Source organism: Berghia stephanieae, chromosome 3 (assembly GCF_034508935.2).
Source record: "Berghia stephanieae isolate SIO BIC M18660-M18661 chromosome 3, UCSD_Bste_1.3, whole genome shotgun sequence".
In the NCBI taxonomy this organism is placed as follows: domain Eukaryota; kingdom Metazoa; phylum Mollusca; class Gastropoda; order Nudibranchia; family Aeolidiidae; genus Berghia; species Berghia stephanieae.
The window spans coordinates 47793623-47812369 of NC_088362.1; the positions used below are offsets into that span (position 1 = coordinate 47793623).

An 18747-nucleotide genomic window follows, 5' to 3' on the forward strand; every position below is an offset into this window, starting at 1 on the left:
GATATGCAGACGATGGTACTCTGATGGCATACTCTCCAAAACACATGCAGAAAATTTTAGATATACTGGTGTGCAAAAGTGAAGAGATGGGCCTGAAACTAAATGATAAGAAAACCGAATGCATGGTGGTCTCAAAGAATAACAACAACACGATCTTCCACTTGTCAAGCAAAGGAGAGACTATCAAACAAGTAAAGAAATTTAATTATTTAGGCACTATCATTACTCATGACGCACATGACATAGAGGATATAAAACAAAGAATAGCAATAGCGAAAAACATGTTCCATAAAATGCGACCAGTTGTGTCAAACAACAACCTAAAGTTGAAGACCAGAATGAAAGTAGTAGAAACATATGTTAATAGTACCCTTTTATATGGTTGTGAAACGTGGACACTTGATAAAGAATGTACGAGGAGGTTGGAGGCATTTGAGATGTGGGTGTATAGAAGAATGTTGAGGCTATCATAGACAGACAGGTGTACGAACGAGGAAGTGTTGGAGAAGGTGAGAAAGGGAAGAATATTGATCGATAACATCAGAAAGAGGCAGTTATGGTTTCTGGGACATGTGTGGAGAATAGACGGAATAGAAAAGTTGGTAACATCTGGGATGATTGAAGGAAAGTTTGCTAGAGGAAGACAAAGACTGACTTATTTAAATAACCTATAAATGGCCAAATGTGATTTTAAAAGCAACACAGATTTCATGCGCACCGCAGAGGATTGTGATTCATATAGACACTTGACCGGCAATGTGCTCAAGAGCAAAAGCCACGATGGATGATGATGATTGTAAAAATTACATTAAAAATCGAATTTGAGTTCTCAAAAAAATAAAAAAATTTTTAAAAATTAATTAATTATTTAAAAAAAAATGAGTTTAAACTATGAACAATGATCAGAATTATTCTGAAATGAACTCAAATGGCCCATGCAATCCATGTCCAGCAATGCATGCTCAAATTAAAGACCTGGTTGAGAATTGACTTATAAAAATATCACAATATTCTCATAACAAGTGTTTGCTATAACAAATTATATTAGATATTCTCAATCTATTATTCAACAAGCTTGGATACAATTACAACTGATTCTATTAAAGAAATAAAAACCAAAATAATAATAATAATATTTTTAAAAATATTAATAATAAAAAACTAATTGGCATTAAACAACTAACTGCATTAATCAGCAAGACTTCGGGTTCAACATGTTGTGGCTGTTAGCAGTCCCAACCACCTCCTTAGCCAAAAAAAAACAGATCATAACTTCTGTTGATAATGATTAGAATGAAATGATTGTTTGCTCACTTCTCTTAACCTAAAAGTCGAAATCCTAAATACATAGGATGTTTTCATACACCACGTTTATATTACTATGAAATCATAAATTTGTCACAATAATTGTAAAAGTCTCATAAACATATTGCTCAAGATTTTTCCATGCAATTAAAACTGCTTACAACTCTCCGAACACTTAAACCACGCTTCAAACGCTGTTAGCTCATACCAGCCAATATCTTATAATTTGTCTTTACCATAAAGTGAATAGAAAATTGTATGAATGACTAAAAACAAACATACCTTTGGTAATGCAGTCAGTGTATTGATTAAATTAGCAATTTATTTTTTAAATTATCCTTTCTGTGGTCATATAGATGTTATACCGACATAACACACACATAGAAACACCTATATGGCCTTGATGAAGTGTAGGCAGAAACAAATTTGTTGGTCAACAAAATAAAAAAAAGGTGAGACATCATAACAGTAACTACATATATAATATATTAAAGAAGTGCCTTTCGTAATACGCCTTTTAATTTAGAGATTATTCCACCGCAAAATCCACTCCATGTTATATTTAATGCTTTCAGGATAAATCTATAGAGGACAAATGTTGCCAGGTTCATCTGCACCCACCTACAGACCTTATTACACGACCGATTTTGATGATGATGGATCGATGGAACAGGGAAATGGCAGTAGCAACAGTCAGGATTGATATAGATACCAACGCCTCATAACAGATACAAAGTTGGTGATGGACAGGGTTGTTACCTATCCCCAGACTTTTTTCCCCCCAAAATAGGCATCGAATTTATTTCAATTGCAAAACGTAATAAATAACACCTATGACACCATTGTGATTAATGAATTCATTATAATAAAAATAATAATAATAATAATAATAATAATAATAATAATAATAATAATAATAATAATAACAATAATAATAATAGTAATAATAATAACAATAATAATAGTAATAAAAGTAATAATATTAATAATAATAATAATAATAATAATAATAATAATAATAATAATAATAATAATAATAATAATAATAAAAATAATAATATAATAATAATAATAATAATAATAATAATAATAATAATAATAATAATAATAATAATAATAATAACCAAACAGCTGAAGGAAGTGTATCATGAAGAAATAATGATATATAATTCAATGTTACGAATGCTGAATGTATGGCTCTGAGCAGAAGCTAAAATATCACATGGAGGAGCAAAGAGGAAACCAAAGATGTAAACTGTTTTACACATTCACTTCTAAGCATGAATACCTAGAATCTAATCAATAATACTGGAGCTTATCTTTGGCTGTAGTCATTTAGGGAGTGCCAAAGAAAAACAAAAATAAAGCAATAACTACTTTTTGATTTTCCTATTCTTTTCAGTGTATGATACTCCATAAAATGGACTGTAAATATTTTGTGTAAACATGAATTGGAAGATTTTTAAAAATCATCTTATCAAGGAAATTTTTCCTACCGGAAGACTATGATGAACGATAATAAATAAGCCAAAATTTAATTTAATTTAATTTAATTAAAAGTTTCTATATTATCCTGAAATGGACGAAGGTGGTGGATTATAGATTTTTTTTCTGAAAAAAAAAATGTTTTGGAGAGTATCTTATCATTATATCAACGATCTGCTGGTCACATAGAGTATTAGAAAGTATTAAAATTGATAAAGTAAACCATCCTTACTATAATAATAAAATACGATAGTGGCATAAAAAAGAATCAGGTGGAAAATGCTGCAAAACAATTTCAATGGGCCCATTCTTATTGCATAGTGAAAGACAAAATATAAAAAATAAATATTAACACCGATGCTATAAAAACACGGCCCCAAATATGGTTGTGCATGGAGAAAGATCTAGAATCATTGCAGAAGAAATTTGGTTTACCAGAGAATGTTGAGAAGTTCATGGAAGGTCAAAATGACCAATTACTTTGTAATGCTATGAATCGATGGAGATTCATTGTGAAAATGCTAAAGAAAGTGTAATTTGCAGATTTCAAGTCATATTCAAGAAAGGAATAAAATGGGGGAAAATCCTCCAAATCAGTTAGGTATATACAGGTGTATATTATTATTTAAGTTGACAACTTCTAAAAGGGAGCTTTTGAAAAAAATAGTTCTTCGGGCAATAAAATTGTGACAAGTATTACTCGTGAAAATGGAAAGTACAAACAGCTAACAATTCAGATTCATTGCCTAAAATCTTCAGCATTTGAATAATCTCAATTTTTACCTCTTGCATAGTAGTTTTATCACCACAGGCTTCTCACAGACTCGTATTGCTCTATACATTTTTGTTCAAACGTGTAAAAGTGCTTATGACACTTAGAAATCAAATCGACTCTTTGTGTTTCAACTTCAGGTGACAATAGACATCCAATCATACTCTCTTATTCCTCCGTGGCTGAGTGGGGGTGTTGGAGGTTCACAGTAGTCCCAGCTTTGTGTCAAAGGATTCTCAGTGAAAGCACACACACAGCAATATGGGCATCCTCGCACAATGTCTCTCAGCTCAACATCCGTTGTAATTGGGGATTTACCCCTAAGCTTCCGTGTACAGGCATCCATGGAACCAGAGTGACCAACCAGTAGGATTGTACCAACTGTGTGTTTGGGAGGTGGAGGAGGAGGGGGGGGGGGGGGGGGGGTGGTGAATCATGGACAGGGAAGAAAATGTGGATATTGAACTCTTTTTTTCACAAATTTGATTCATAATACCAAGGTTGATATTTTTAAAAAAATATAAACAAAACAGAAAAAAAAATCCCCAAAAAACAAGATTGATCATGTATTTCCTTCTTTTAAACCATTTAAACTACAAAACATTCTGGTACTTCTATAACACATTCATGTGGTTAGCGTGAACTTCATTCTATTCAGTAATAGCATTTGATACCTCAGTCAGATTGCAACAAGTGTTCTATTCCATGCTCTAGCTAAACGTAAAAATTTAAGTCATTCTAAAAGTCGCAAGAAGAATTTTGTAAGACAATATCAAAGCTGGGCCATAATGCAACCCACATCAAAACATAGATAGGCCCATATTAGAAAAAGTCATGATTGCATATACACGCAAAAAATGTGTTGTTTTTTGTTTTTTCTTCCACAAAAATGACGGCTTTTGTAGTTCCTATTACTGCAAGGGATAAAACTATTGAAGAAAAAATTCAAAAGAGTAATGGATTGATTAATAAGGATATACTCACATGATGAGACAATAAAAAAAATTAATTAAAGCTTTATAATCAAATCTTTTGCTTATTTATTCATCTATTCAGTTAAGTTGAAATAGTTCTTCAGAGCCATTAAGCTTATAAAAGCGAGATTTTCCCAGATTCTGTTAAACAATCAGTAATAATTGCTTGCTACCATTTCAATAGGATACCACTATATCACAAATTGCTTTAAACCAAAGCTAAAATATTACTATTGGACGAACAAAGGGGTCACAAACAAATACCTTGGATTTGAAGAAATCACATGGATAGCTCGACTGATAGAGTACTTGCCTTTTACAAAAACTGATTGGTTCTGAAACCAGGTGAAGTAAAAGGGGTGGGGGGCAGGTCTCTGACATTTATGTTCATTAGTAGTAATTCAATAGCTTGGTTTGTTATATAGTTAGTGAAAATCCTTTTACTTTAGACAAGTGTCGAGTGAGACTTACTCTGAGCAGAATGCCTTTTGATGATATGCTGCGTAGTTTGATGTGACCTTGTGTAGTAAGTTTCTACACTCTCCCTACCATCTAACTGACTGTCCCTTAAGTATGGCACATAACTGATGTCGATAGGGAATCCTGCTTGAATGAATTCCTCTCCTGTCATGAAAGTCGGCAATCCTTCACGACACCATCCACACCACTCAAACAGACCCGGTTCCAAACATATATCGATGGCCTTGTCATTGCCCTTGTTCAAGCCTGTTAACAAAATGTACGGTTGATATGAAGAATTTGTTATGTGTTTGTCTTTAAGGGTTTTACGGCGCTTGCAACACATTTCGGTCATTTCAGCGCCAGTAAAAAAGAAGAAAATGGGATAGTAAAAAATATTATAGATTTACAATTGAGAGCACACAAGAAAAAGTATGACAAAGGGAAATAGTTTAAATAGCGCACAATGGGAGATCGGGAACCCAACCCAGTGAGATGAATATTTGACAAGAGCTTCATCAATTCAGATTGTTAATATCCTTATCTGAAAATCATATCATAAATATGCTTCTCATTTGTGATAAATAAACAAGAGTAAAAGGTGGAAAAAAAACCCTTTCTTCATATTTGTGACAGTTAATTAAAAAAACAATTGCAATTATACATCACAAAATACTCATAGGGTTGGAGTATAGTAAAGCATTAAATGTTTATTAATTAATAAAAGTTAAACACTTACCTTTGATGATTTGATGTGCAGTCTGGACACATCTTAGGGAAGGCGATGCGTAGACAAAAGCTATACTCTCACCAGCGACTTTCAAGCCTTCTCCTATAACAGATTGACAAAGTTGTTCTATATCGTATTCTATTATCATATCTCCTTAGATTAAAAAGAAATATAAAGTATACAATTTTGCAGTTCTATGCAATGATGAGCACTCAAAAAGAGGCTTAAATGAGCATGTGAGCGATATGATGTCAGATGACTGCTTTTTTTCTTATATGACCAAGGCAATCACCAGCACTGGCAGCATTCATCTTGGATTCAGAACTTACACCGACACTTGCACTAGCCGAAACTGGTTTCGTTTTCAAACTTGTGGAACTTGAACTTATAGGTGTATTGTCATTCGTATTAAGTGTTGTGTGAAAGTATCTGAAATTATGGCAATGATTTGTAAGGACTAGAATCTTTCTATTCAAGTACAATTTTTGCCAATGGCAATGGCATGACGATTTCGTCAAGGGTGCTGCCATTTTCTGTGGGATGGTATCATCCCATTTTCATCTAAGGTGTGAGTGGATTACACATAAATCACCTAAATTGGGTTCTATGGTGAATATCTTTGAAGGTGTCAAGATACATGTGGATTATTTCTTTTACCTGTAATAAACGCTTGGGACTTGCCAATGTTTGAGATAGGACCATCTTTGGAGTAATCTTTGAAGGACTTTCGAGGCCAGACAACTGCTGGGCAGTTCAAGTCAAACCTTTTGTAGACACCTACAGATTAAAAAAAAATATTATTAGTTTCAAATTGTATTAAATTATAATGCACAAACTGGTTTGATTTTCATTTAAGTAAATTCAGAACAGTTAATGAGGTTACTTCAGACACATGAAAGACAAGAACTCTTATGAATAAATAAAATGGATAAAATCAATTTAAAATCTATTCCTGCCCTCAAAAGTTAATTTATGAATATGTAACCATGGCAGTGACACACAAACAGTATAAAATCGCCAAAATACTATTATTCTACCCCTCCCCATAAATAATAACTCGTAATGATATCAAGATTACAAAAATAATTTGTGAAGTCAGATTATCAAGCATTAAATTTCATTAATAATTTGATTCTTTAAAAAAACATGTCTTCTATTTTTAAAAGACGAAATTGGAATCGATTGAGCAGTAGAATAAAAGATTTATTACACTCTTGCATTTTGGAATTCATACTTCGTTCCCAAAGCACACTCACAAGCTTGTTGGGAACACATCCAGAGTTCCAAAAAGCAGGAGTGTAATAATGGAATAATATACATTAAATACTGGAGTCCCACTCTTGTTCACACCTCGCCACCTGCTTCATATCCAACGATACACGCAAATATCCTACCTATAATGCAGACACAGCCATATAAAAAGAGAGACAAAATCACTGCATTGTGATGTGATTGTTGCTGTTGATGACATACAGTCATACCGCAGCTAGCCATCCACTCAAACACATGCAATGCCCCAACCCCTACCCCTAAACCCTTACATTAGTGTACTATAATTTGAAAACATTAGACCAGACAATGCTGGTCTGTAATAAAGCTCACTGAGATCAGAAAGTGATTAATGACTATTTCATGCCATTCTTCATGGTTTCAATTACAGTGCAACCCCTTGATAACGACATCGTACGGGACAGGAAAATTATGTCATTATGCAGGGGTGTCGTTATTTTGTCGTTTCCAAGATGTCGGAAAAAGGGGGCATGCTGAGACCCGCTACATGGAAGGTTAATTGACCCTTGAGAGTTCCATCCACTGATAAACTTCTTTTGCTGTGGTTCTGTATGAACAATGGCTGATTCCAAGCAGATTAGTAAACATGTGTTCTGATTGGTTGGTAACAAAGCGATCTCGTTGAGAGGAAAAAGGCAATTTTTATTGGTTAAGAGTACGATTATTGTTATAACAATGTCGCTAAACAGTTGGGGTTTTTTTGTACTAAAATGTATGCTATAACATATAGCAAAATAAAAATCGGGACCAGACATCAATGTCGCTATCCAGGGGTTGTTGTTATTAAGAGGTTGCAATATAATTTACTATATCTGAGGAGTGTAGTTATGACCCTTGTTGAATGTGACTTTGTTTGATTGTTGATGTCAAATATATATAAAAATGTGGATTTTTTAAATGTCCATGAATCTGAGATTTTGTTGGATCCCAGGTTTCTGTATCTGAGGTGCAGTGCATATAATCCAAATAGAATTAATTTATATGTGAATATCATAATGAATATATTTTATCTGAATCAGAATACTAACTTATCCAACAAATCGGGGAAACATGTAACAAAATCAAACCTCACCATTGCCATCAAAACTGCGATGGAACCAGTCCTTGAAGTTAAAATCACATCGCTGAGCATGTCTGACTACAAACATCTTTCTTGGCTCCAATATGTCTTGCAATGCAGGCTTTTGTTGTTTCTGTCTGTTAAGTTTGTTGACTGTAGCATACATATCAACAGTTGGGTCATTCCAGAGATTGTCGTACTCTCCATCAGATGCAACCGGCGCTGCCTGGGCCTCCTCCTTTTTCTCAAACAGAAAGTCGCTGTTATTTTGGCACCCATTCATAAAATTTCTCATTTGACCACTTAATTCCACAGTTCTAAAAACAAAGACGAAGACAAAAATTAAATACATAATTATATCAAACAAAATAAATCAAATTATGAAAAAAAGCTTACAGCTTGATAGTATGTGTGTGTTCTCTGCTGAAGTTAAGATTTCACTGATTAAAACCTTGAACTATCCAAAGACCAATGTTTCATTTTTGTTGGATTTTTTAGTTTCATGACTTAATTGTACCTACAAACCAGAAAAAAAGGAATTTAAAAAAAGGCGAACAAATCTTTAGTTATTGGTTCAGACCAATTACAATTTAAGGCTGTTGAAAAAAACAGTATTTTTTCTATCATTTCACCTTTCAAGCAATTATCGAAAGCATTTACTGCTCGACTGAGTATGATGGTTACGACTTGTTTCCAAAAAATTCTCTAAAAGCATTTCTGATCAGAATTCATAACGAATCTTTTATTTTTTCAAATATGAAGGGAAAAAAATTATATTTTGAAATAGTGGATATATTTGTCAAAAGAATTGAAAACGATTATCAATCTAAATCAGTGCATAAAAAGATATTTGAAATTGTGTATCCATACCTGTGTAACGTCCAAGTGTCCATTTGAGAACATAAAGTTGTAAAATTACCAGGAAAAAAACCCACAGCTCCTGTTAAATGGGATGAACCTGAGAAATAATTGAATGAGAGATTTACCCATTTTCATGCTTTCACCTTCCCACTTCATAATATGCCAACCACTCCCCCCGCAGGCCTTAATAAAGAACCAAAGTAAAAGACATTTGGTAAACTTCAAATTTTTATACTACTGGTTATCTTAAAATATCCATCCCAGCCAATAGCCAACACTGATTCATATCTATCACGGGATAAGGTATGTAAATGTCTTTTACCCAAGAATATAATGCAAGGGACAGTGATATTGCTATCATTGTCACTCATCTGGTCTTTGACCCTACTCAACACTGCTTAATTTTACAAGACATGTCAATCAATACCACACAGAGATGATGGTTACTTATGATCCTATCATCCAGGGAAAGTAAATGGAAGCTACATGAGGCTTTTTCTTTTCTTTTATGCCTTGTTGCCACGACATCATAAGATGTCATCGCCTAAGGATTCCACGAAAGAATATAGATAACTCATCAAACAAGATCTCTGATGTCAACAGGAATCACCCATGTTGTCCAAGTGAGCAAATTGAGAGCTAATAATCTTGCCCAAAGAAAAAAAAACGAAAGTGTCTGAAGCAGGGTTTGAACCCGGGACCTTCCGGGTCACAGTGCAATGCATAAACCACTCGGCCACTTCGCCCCCCACATGAGGCTTTGGCTGGGGAAAACTACGTATCAGGAGAATGCACTTGTCACTGATTCAGTCCATTAGTTGAGCTCGATGATTCTGTGTTTTCTAGATGTGTAGCAGAGAAAACAATTCACACAGAGCTTGTTGAAATGTAAACAATAATCCACAACATTGAAATACATGGGGGTCCTGATAGCTCAGTTGGTAAAGCACTCGCTTCACATACAAAGGGACTGAGATTTATCCTGGGCAAAGTCAAGATTAGTTTTTGACCCCTTCCCAGTCCACCCAGCAGTTATTGGGTAGCTGGGTCTGTTAGATCTGGTGGAAAGTACTTTGCGATAGATTAGCAACCTATCCAAAGGGTAACAAGCAATTGCTATTGTCCGTTTCAAGCTATAGAAACCGAGATAAACTCTGGCTCCATGGGCCAAATGGCTATGAAGGACTACTTTGATACAGAAATACTTGGCTTTTATTTGTGCGTCCTTGTAATAGTTGAAGGCATTGGTGTGACAACATGGGCTAATATCGGAAATGTATTTGCCCAAGCGACTTAATATGACAATGCAGTGCATTAGGGCATGACTTTAAACAAAAAGAGCTTGCTACTCTTTGGAAAGAACGTTGCTCTATCAAAGTTTACCATCTGGCAGATTTCACAAAACCCAGCTATCAAATCATCCTTTGAATTCAGAGGGGAAAGAAAAAGAACCCTGATCTAAACAGGGTTCAAATGTAGTTCATTTGAGATAAAGTATTCAACCAATCGAACTATCAGGAGTCCTGATGAGGTTTAATGCCATACCTTTATACCAGCCATCCAGGCTCTTTTCTATTTCATGCGGGTCCATTAGGATATAATCATCTACACACAACTCTAACTCATCTCCCTGGACAGGTTGGTAATGCTTAAGAATTCGACGAACCTGACAACAAAATGACAATAAGAAATTCGTTTGTAAATTAATAATAATAAACATAAAAATAGCTTATTTAATTGTAAACTTTCCATCCCTTTGAAGGAGATTTAAAAAAAAACAAAAATTTAATGAAAAAAACAACCCTTGGCTCTGGAGGACTAATTTTAACTATTCATTAAAAAAACCCCCAAAAAAACCCTATTATTTGAAATGAAAAATGCAGCAACTTTTAAAAGTTTTAATAATAAAATTGGTAAGGAGTTCTGTAATACTAGGTTTTCCTTTGATGAGTGACTATTTTTACATACAAATTGTCCATATATTATATATCCAACTATTAATATTATACTATGTTAAAAGCGTCATTTGGCCAACTACACTTTATGATCTGATATGATATTTAAGATTGACTCGCATTGCTTTTACTGCTCTGTTTTCAGGAGATTGATGAGTTACAATGTAAGTTTATATTGAAATTGAGACGCACCTTTTAAGGTTTAATTTTTGTACTGGTGGATTATAGATAACAACAATGATTTTATCAAATTGTGATAAATAAATAATGTACATCTTTTCTAATATATCAGTCTTCTGCAGAAGATTACCTCATTGGTTTTTAGACTAGCATCTCGTGAGTAAACCCTGAGCTCCCAAGTGGTATTCGTTGGCACAGTAATCTCTCTTGCCAAGTTCATTAACTTGTCTTGATTCTCCATGCTGTACTGAAAGGCTAAGGTCAGGTGAAGCTGTTTCTTCAAAAGTTTCATCTGGACTCCTAGAAAACAAAAGTGGGGAGGGCGAGGGGGGAGGGGGCACCCAGACCCAAATGTTTAATTATACAACCAGATTGCTTCCAATTTCATACACGAAACTGTTGAGAAAATTGATTTTAAAAATCTGTCATTTTTTGTTCCAGGGTACTTTTTAAAAAACCCAACAAACTTTAACCAATTTAATTATTTGATTACAAAAGGCTTAAATTAACTCCATTATGCCAGATACAAATCATAAAAGAGTAAAGTGAGCACTTATATGAAATAATTATTGGACATCATTTTGTTGACTTGGTAACATACTCTGTCAACGACATATAGTGGGAGGATGGTAACCAGTTGGTCTCCACACTACCCTTACTTTAGCCAAATTTAAAGAGACCTGTTTATCCATTTTCTGTTGGATTAAAGCAAAGCAGTGAAGAAACTTTTCCCAGACAATAAAATGAACACTGGGAAATGAGCTCACTGTCATTACACGCTCTATGTCCATACTAAAAAAAAACAAATTATTTATTTTTTAAATCCACCTCAACTGACTTCTTTCAGAAGAATTCATCTGTCCTTTTTGTCATTTGACAATGTTGATGAGATATCATTTGTTTTCACTATAACTTTTTTTACCATGATTATTAAATTCCTGTTGCACTCGTATCATAAGGTCTTCCAGGAGTTGATGGATAGGACGAGAGAGAAAGTAACCAATGAAACTGTTGTTTTTGGTGTCCAGATCCAAACCTATACTGTAATCAAATGAACTCCACTCCAGTATTACTCTTGCCATCAGGTCAGCTACTTTGTCGATAACGGTCACTTTGTCATCATCCATCTGAAATATATATTCGTAGAAGCAATAAAGGCAAAATTCAATGATGTTGTTACCTCAACCACCTCATCAACTCTTTTTTCTCTAGCTCTCCTTTGCAAGTGTTTGAATCATGTTTTAAAATTTATTTATTTCTGATCCTTTAAGTAGTAAATCGACCTTCAGAGCCATTAAACTCATGGAGCTGGAGTTTATCCCAGTTTCTATAGCGTTAAACAGACAGTAGCAATTGCTTGCTACCCTTTGGATAGGATGCAAGGCTATTACAAAGGACTTTCAGCCAAATCTAACAGACCCAGCTACCCAAGCACTGCTGGGTGGACATGGGGGTCAGGAAAAAAATCTGACTTTACCCGGGATCGATCGTGATACCTGTGTTTGTGAAGTGACTGCTCTACCAACTGAGCTTTCAGAACCATTATAACGAATAAAAAGAAAACAATAAATATTTTTGATAAGCTCCAATGGGGTATTGTCTTCAAACCACAAAAACTACCAATAAAGCATGCTTTACACACAATCTTACAATATGTCACTACAAAAAGCCAGATACTCAATCACACCCGAGTCCCCCCCCCCCCCCCCCCCCCCCCCCGAAAATAAAAGAAGTCCTTCAGAGCTGTAAGATTGGCAATTGAATTTCAAATCTTCCGTTTGAACAAAAGAATGTTGCTGTTTCTAGAAATGTAAGTTTCTTGCGCTAGCAGATCCTATTGTCTCTCTATAAAAAAGTGCTGAATTATACAGTGACATACAAAGTGATCATATATAAATAAATAATACCCAGAAAATTCATAATTTGAGTTAAATTGATATGGTATTATTGAAGGGAAGCATAAATAACCTTCATTAAACTGAAAAAAAAAAGAAAAGAAAATCAAATATCATAATATTGATCATTTCGACTTTCAATCAAAATTTGAGAAAAAAATTCAACCAAAAAAAATCCAAAAAGAAAAAAATATATTAAGCTGAGAGGTCAGTTTTTCAAAAAAATTATTTCAATACAACACTTTTCAAAAAAATTAACATAATAAAACAGTAACAGTCAATGTTGAATAAATCAATTCAGCTGAGGGGGCCAGATTCTTTTTTTTTTTGTCAAATGAACAATTTAAAAAAAAAAAAAAACATCAAAGAACGAATGTTGAATAAATCAATTCAGCTGAGGAGGTCGGGTTATTGGGGATTTATTTATCTATTTTTCAAATCAACAATTAAAAAAAACAAAACAAACAAACATAAAAGAGTCAATGTTGAATAAGATGAATACACTAAATACTCACAGTGAAGAAAGGGGACAATGTGATGTGTGGATGATAAAAGTGTGCAGAATTCCACCCTAATGCTTGACTTTTCTGCCAGAACTGAACAAGTTGAGATAGAAGTTCTCCAGTGGGACAAAGATAGATGACATATTCTCTCGACTCGACTTCATCTATTCTCGGATCATCAACGTGAGACAGTAACCTTGCAAATTGAGGACAGGATATGAAGGAAAGTTATTTCTAATTATCTAACATTTCATATGGCAATATGCAGGTTACAGTAAAGTGCTGAAACAAAGGTATTCTGGTAAGAATATAGAGTAAAATTTACCACACATTAGCATAGGTGTGGCAAGGTGATATGATCTCTCATCCTGAAACAATTCAAATGATGTTGAACAAGATGTAATGTAACGGTTGAAAATAAGAGCTGAGCACAGGCCCCACGCATTGTCACTTGGGTAAAATAAAGATATGAAAAAGTGTGTTTAAAACATTGCAAGACAAAGCAGAGAGAAAAATATCAGAAGAAAAAAACATCCCAAAAAATCAGCCTGCCTCGGCGGGTATGATCGCCAGTCGATCTGACACTGTTTCATACACACTTTTCCAGATTTTTATCTTACTGGTCAGTGCCAGCTCCTTAATTTGTTACTTTCTCTTGGGTAAAACAGTCTGAACATATTAGGTGACTTGTGCTGTATGAAATGGAAATAAGGTTCCATTATCATGGTGGGAGGGAATAAATAAACAATGTGATGTGCAATGCGAATAGTGAAATATATAATTGTTCTATATAAATGTGCATATATTATTTACTATTATTTTCATTACGTGAGATAGTAAAATGATTGTGAACTGATATAATCTCACCATAAATTACATCCCTGTCATACCCGTTTTTTTGGGGTTTTTTCACCACTGATCTATTTATCCAACAAAAAAAGGGTGGGAGTCTCTTTACATCTGATAAAAGTAAAAATGAGGAGTAAAAGAGGTGACTATATCCTTTCTTATTAATATCATTACAATGCAATAAGTAATATGGGTTTCAGTCACTGGACCAATTCTAATATGATTACTTATAAAATCAGGACAGGATATTTTGGTCTCTAGATATATGTCATATGCCATTGTATACTTTTTACAGTCCACAGCTTCTAGCAACTTTGTCGATTCTAATGTAACACGCCTAGCCATTTAGTTTGCAAGTCAGTGTCTTCCTATTCAATTTTGTTTTAAATTTTTATGCTTCAATGTGGATTTTTATATGGTTAGTCTTGTGAATGTGTTGTGTTTTAATTATCTGAAATCAATTTCAATCTCAAACATACTATTTCTGTGATATTTTTATTTTTCATGATGGATTTGACTGTGAAACCTAATATTTATAAGAAATATATTGCATAGAACCTTTTATTGTATTGTACTACTTGGTTTTATTTGTATATGTCAATTGACAGTATATGTGTTATTAGATTATTGTTACAAATGTATGATTTAATGTAATAATGCCAATGTAAAGCGCATAGAGCACAACATCGTCATGGTTATGCGCTGTAGAAATGCTATTCATTATTTTATTATTATCGTATTTTAGTTGATGGCTGAAGAAAGTTGTGAGGTTGAATAAACAAAAAAATAAAAATAAAATTCCCTTTATTCGTCCCCAAGAGGAAATTTGTCTTTAGGGTCCATCCAAGGGAGAACTAGAATAACCCAAGCGTCAACCAAAGCGCAAAAAATATAGAGAATGTGATGACATGTCAATGTCACACAATGCAATGGATATTCAAACTTGATACCATTCAGGCATGAAGCAAAGACCAAATCGCTGAGCCACACTACCCTTTCATCCCAGTCAGAATAGTTTGCCATCTATCTTGCAAAGTTACTACAATAATTTCAATTTCAATCTTCACCAGTTCCTTTCTTCCTTCAGACCAACATTTATATATTTATTGACATTTAAAATACCTGAGGGACCAATACCTCAAATTGAACAGCACTTGGTGCAAGTGTACCTGGTTAGCAATATTGTTAGTTTTCTTTTCTTTATTTTACTTTTTTTCATCATATTTTTCTCTGAACTCCCATAGAGCAGGACTGCTGTAACAGTCCTGCTCTATAGGAGTTCAGAGAAAAATATGTCTTCCCAATAATAATTAGATCAGCCATTTAGACAGGGCAACTTGGAAGAGACAATATATTAGATGAAAGTGATTCTCATAGTCATAGTCCTTACCACTCTGAAGCAAAATTCACTCCTTTGTTTCCAGTTGCAGCAATCGCTTTTTCCCTGTTAAATAGAAAAACAAAAATGATCAATCCTTTATAACGATAGCATAATGAATTTATATCACGCCTGGTTCCTATCAAATTGCTCACTGGTGCTTTACAACAACAAATCATAATATCTTGTACACTTTATCTATAAAACTGACAAGTTAAAATCCGACTTTATTCACCTGACAACATATAAATAACAGTCAATAAAAATTCAAAGTTAAAACCAGGGACACATATTGTTACTTATTGCAATCTTGGTGGAAACGATTAAGTACGGAATAGATTGTAATTTTGAAAGAAATCCAGCTCCAACATTCAACATAGTAGGGGTAGGAGTATCTGGAAAATTTTAGTTTATTAATTCAGAGAAATTCTCTGATGATGATGATGATGTTTAATAAAATTATTATTATTTTATCATGATTATTATTACCAGTGGACAAGCCGCAATATTTGCGGAGAAATAAAGGCTATTACTATTAGGAACAGGCGGTAGAATAAGGTAGAATAAATCATATGAAAATCAATCGTCAAAAAGGACTGAGTATTACGACCTAGCAAATTTACTTCACATTCATTTGAGTCAACGGATGACAGAATTAGCCTGAAATAAAAATAAGGTTTGCAAGTTACTCGTATATCACTCTTTAAAAAACAGTTTTATAATATTTAGATTAACCAGTGTTCGATGGTAAAAATATAACATTGGCTGTTCGGAATAATGTTGATCCCCAACTCTATTTTGTTTTCATATAATAGATTTTTAAAAAAAATTATTTATTATTTTTTTAAAATGATTTTTGTTTGGATTAAAAAAAAAATTAACAAGACTTTTTTCAAAATAAGAAGAAATAACAATAAAGATAAAACAGACGACCAAGAAATAAAATGATCAACGTGCACATATTTGCAGATTTGATAACCGAACACACTTATGGACTTGTTTTTAGTTTTAACATTGCTGCTGTATTTATTGCTTGGTTTGTTGAGAGTATATCCATGACAACAATGAATTCAATGAGATCATAACAATTCGGATTATCAGACCTGCAAATGTGTTCACGTCGATAGTGTAAAATTTGTGTATATTTGCAGGTCTGCTATCCGAACGCATTTTCTTATGGGCTCCCTTAACATTGTTGTACAGGACGACAATATTTTGCGTCGGTTAGTTAGTCAATGGTTAGTTTGAGTTTGATATTATTTCCATTACAACAGTGATAGAGAGCCCATAGAAATTAAGGTTCTTAGACCTGAAAATAAGTACACGTCGGTTGTGGCCGATACATAAAAGTACACTTGACTACTTACGCACGATTTCTTTGAAACCCCATGGCTAAAAGTTTTTCGATTGAAGTTTGTCTTCTGGAAAATCGGATTGTCTGTCCAAGAGAGCCGAGACTCTCCCGCCTTGGAGGAGCCGCAGCCTCCGCCATCTGCTTCTGGTTAGAGATATCCGACTCAAAACATCTTCATCCTTTTACAGCCGTAACTATTCTATCATAAAACAACAATAAAATAAAAACAAAAATTTATTAAGGACCATTCATTTATGGGGTTGGTAAAAGATCGTGATACGGAAGTAATTTCATGCTGTTGTCAATAAAGTCACGTGACAAAGCCGTTGGTTTATTTTTAGCACAAAGAGGATGAATTGCCAGTTAAGGATTTTGAATAACTAAATTTTAACGTATGACATTAAAAAAACAAAAACATTTCAGTCGTGTATCGTTTCATAATTAATTATTGTTTTAAAATATCAAGACTGCTAATATCTTTCAAAGGTCATGATACATCCTACACAAGAAATTGATATAAAAAATTGATTGTGAAGTAACCTGACTTCATCTATCAACTCTTTCAAAGACAACTCGTCTGCCTTCATCGGCTCATTGCTTCAAGATTCGCCCAACGTTGTCGGTATGTTTTTTTGTTTTTTTTCAAGAAGCAACCAATCTCTCGGTGATAGAACTATTACTGAGAGATTGATTGCTTTGCCGTTCACCTCCGGATAATCAGAGAATATTTTTTTAAATGATTTATTACACTGGCATATTTTGTCAAGTTCGTGATCACAATTTTCTGCCAAACATAATTATCTGCAGTTTATGGATGCGCGTAAAAGTAAAGGGGCCACAATAGTCAGTTCCCCAAAACAACACAATTAGGATATTGGTGGCTTCAAATCGGGCGCTATTGATTGTTTGGCAATTTTGTCAACTTTTATCTGGCTAAAATGAAGTATTTCCTTGTTCCTCTTTGAACAATATTTCGATGTCAGAAATAACGTCATTGCCGAATTAGGTGTCGATTTTTTATATTTTAAATTTTAATTCAAGAACTTATATTCTTCATAAAACTGGTGGGTTTTCTTTGCGTTTTTAAAAAGAAATGACAATATCGGGAGGTACAGACTAGAATTTGATCCGGGATCACAAGCATCAGCTACTTGTGTCCTATTTCGTTTTGAGATTTGATTTCGTATATAACCGTTGTATCTTCCGTGCGGTAATGGGAAAAGAATGGATGTAATTTATGTTGCGCTCAGATCCGACGCAAAAATTGAAGGAGACACTTAACAGTAGTCCAGAATGTACGTGCCTGTGATGATTGTGGGATGAGTACCCATCGCCTGGTGAAATAACAAGCAAACCAAAAAAAAAAAAAAAACAAAAAAAAAAAAAAAAGCCCCCCCCCCCCCAACCAATTAGTATAAATCCAGCTTCATGTCTCTACTCAAATCTCTCTCTCTCTCTCTCTCTCTCTCTCTCTCTCTCTCTCTCTCTCTCTCTCTCTCTCTCTCTCTCTCTCTCTCCACTCATGCTTAGTATAATTCTATCATACACATTCTAATTCCATATAAATAAATGCATTCTACTCAAGTACAACCCCCCCCCCCCAAATAAATAAATAAATAAATAAATAAATAAATAAATAAATAAATAAATAAACCATTTAAAAAACGCAAGTATTAATCGAGTTAGACTTGATGCTC

General features: G+C 33.9%; 1 protein-coding gene across 1 annotated transcript; it reads right to left on the minus strand.

Annotated features, from left to right (window-relative positions):
• Positions 1-2711: 2711 nt before the first annotated feature.
• Positions 2712-17394, minus strand: LOC144967887 (ubiquitin-associated and SH3 domain-containing protein B-like). The gene is made up of 12 exons (XM_078905631.1): positions 17064-17394; positions 15709-15762; positions 13482-13665; positions 11994-12198; positions 11202-11371; positions 10482-10602; positions 8946-9033; positions 8088-8392; positions 6383-6502; positions 5735-5827; positions 5008-5262; positions 2712-3943 (listed from the first exon to the last, which is right to left on the minus strand). The coding sequence occupies exons 1-12, from the start codon at positions 17186-17188 to the stop codon at positions 3699-3701; spliced, it is 1965 nt and encodes a 654-aa protein (XP_078761757.1). The 5' UTR covers positions 17189-17394; the 3' UTR covers positions 2712-3698.
• Positions 17395-18747: the final 1353 nt, after the last annotated feature.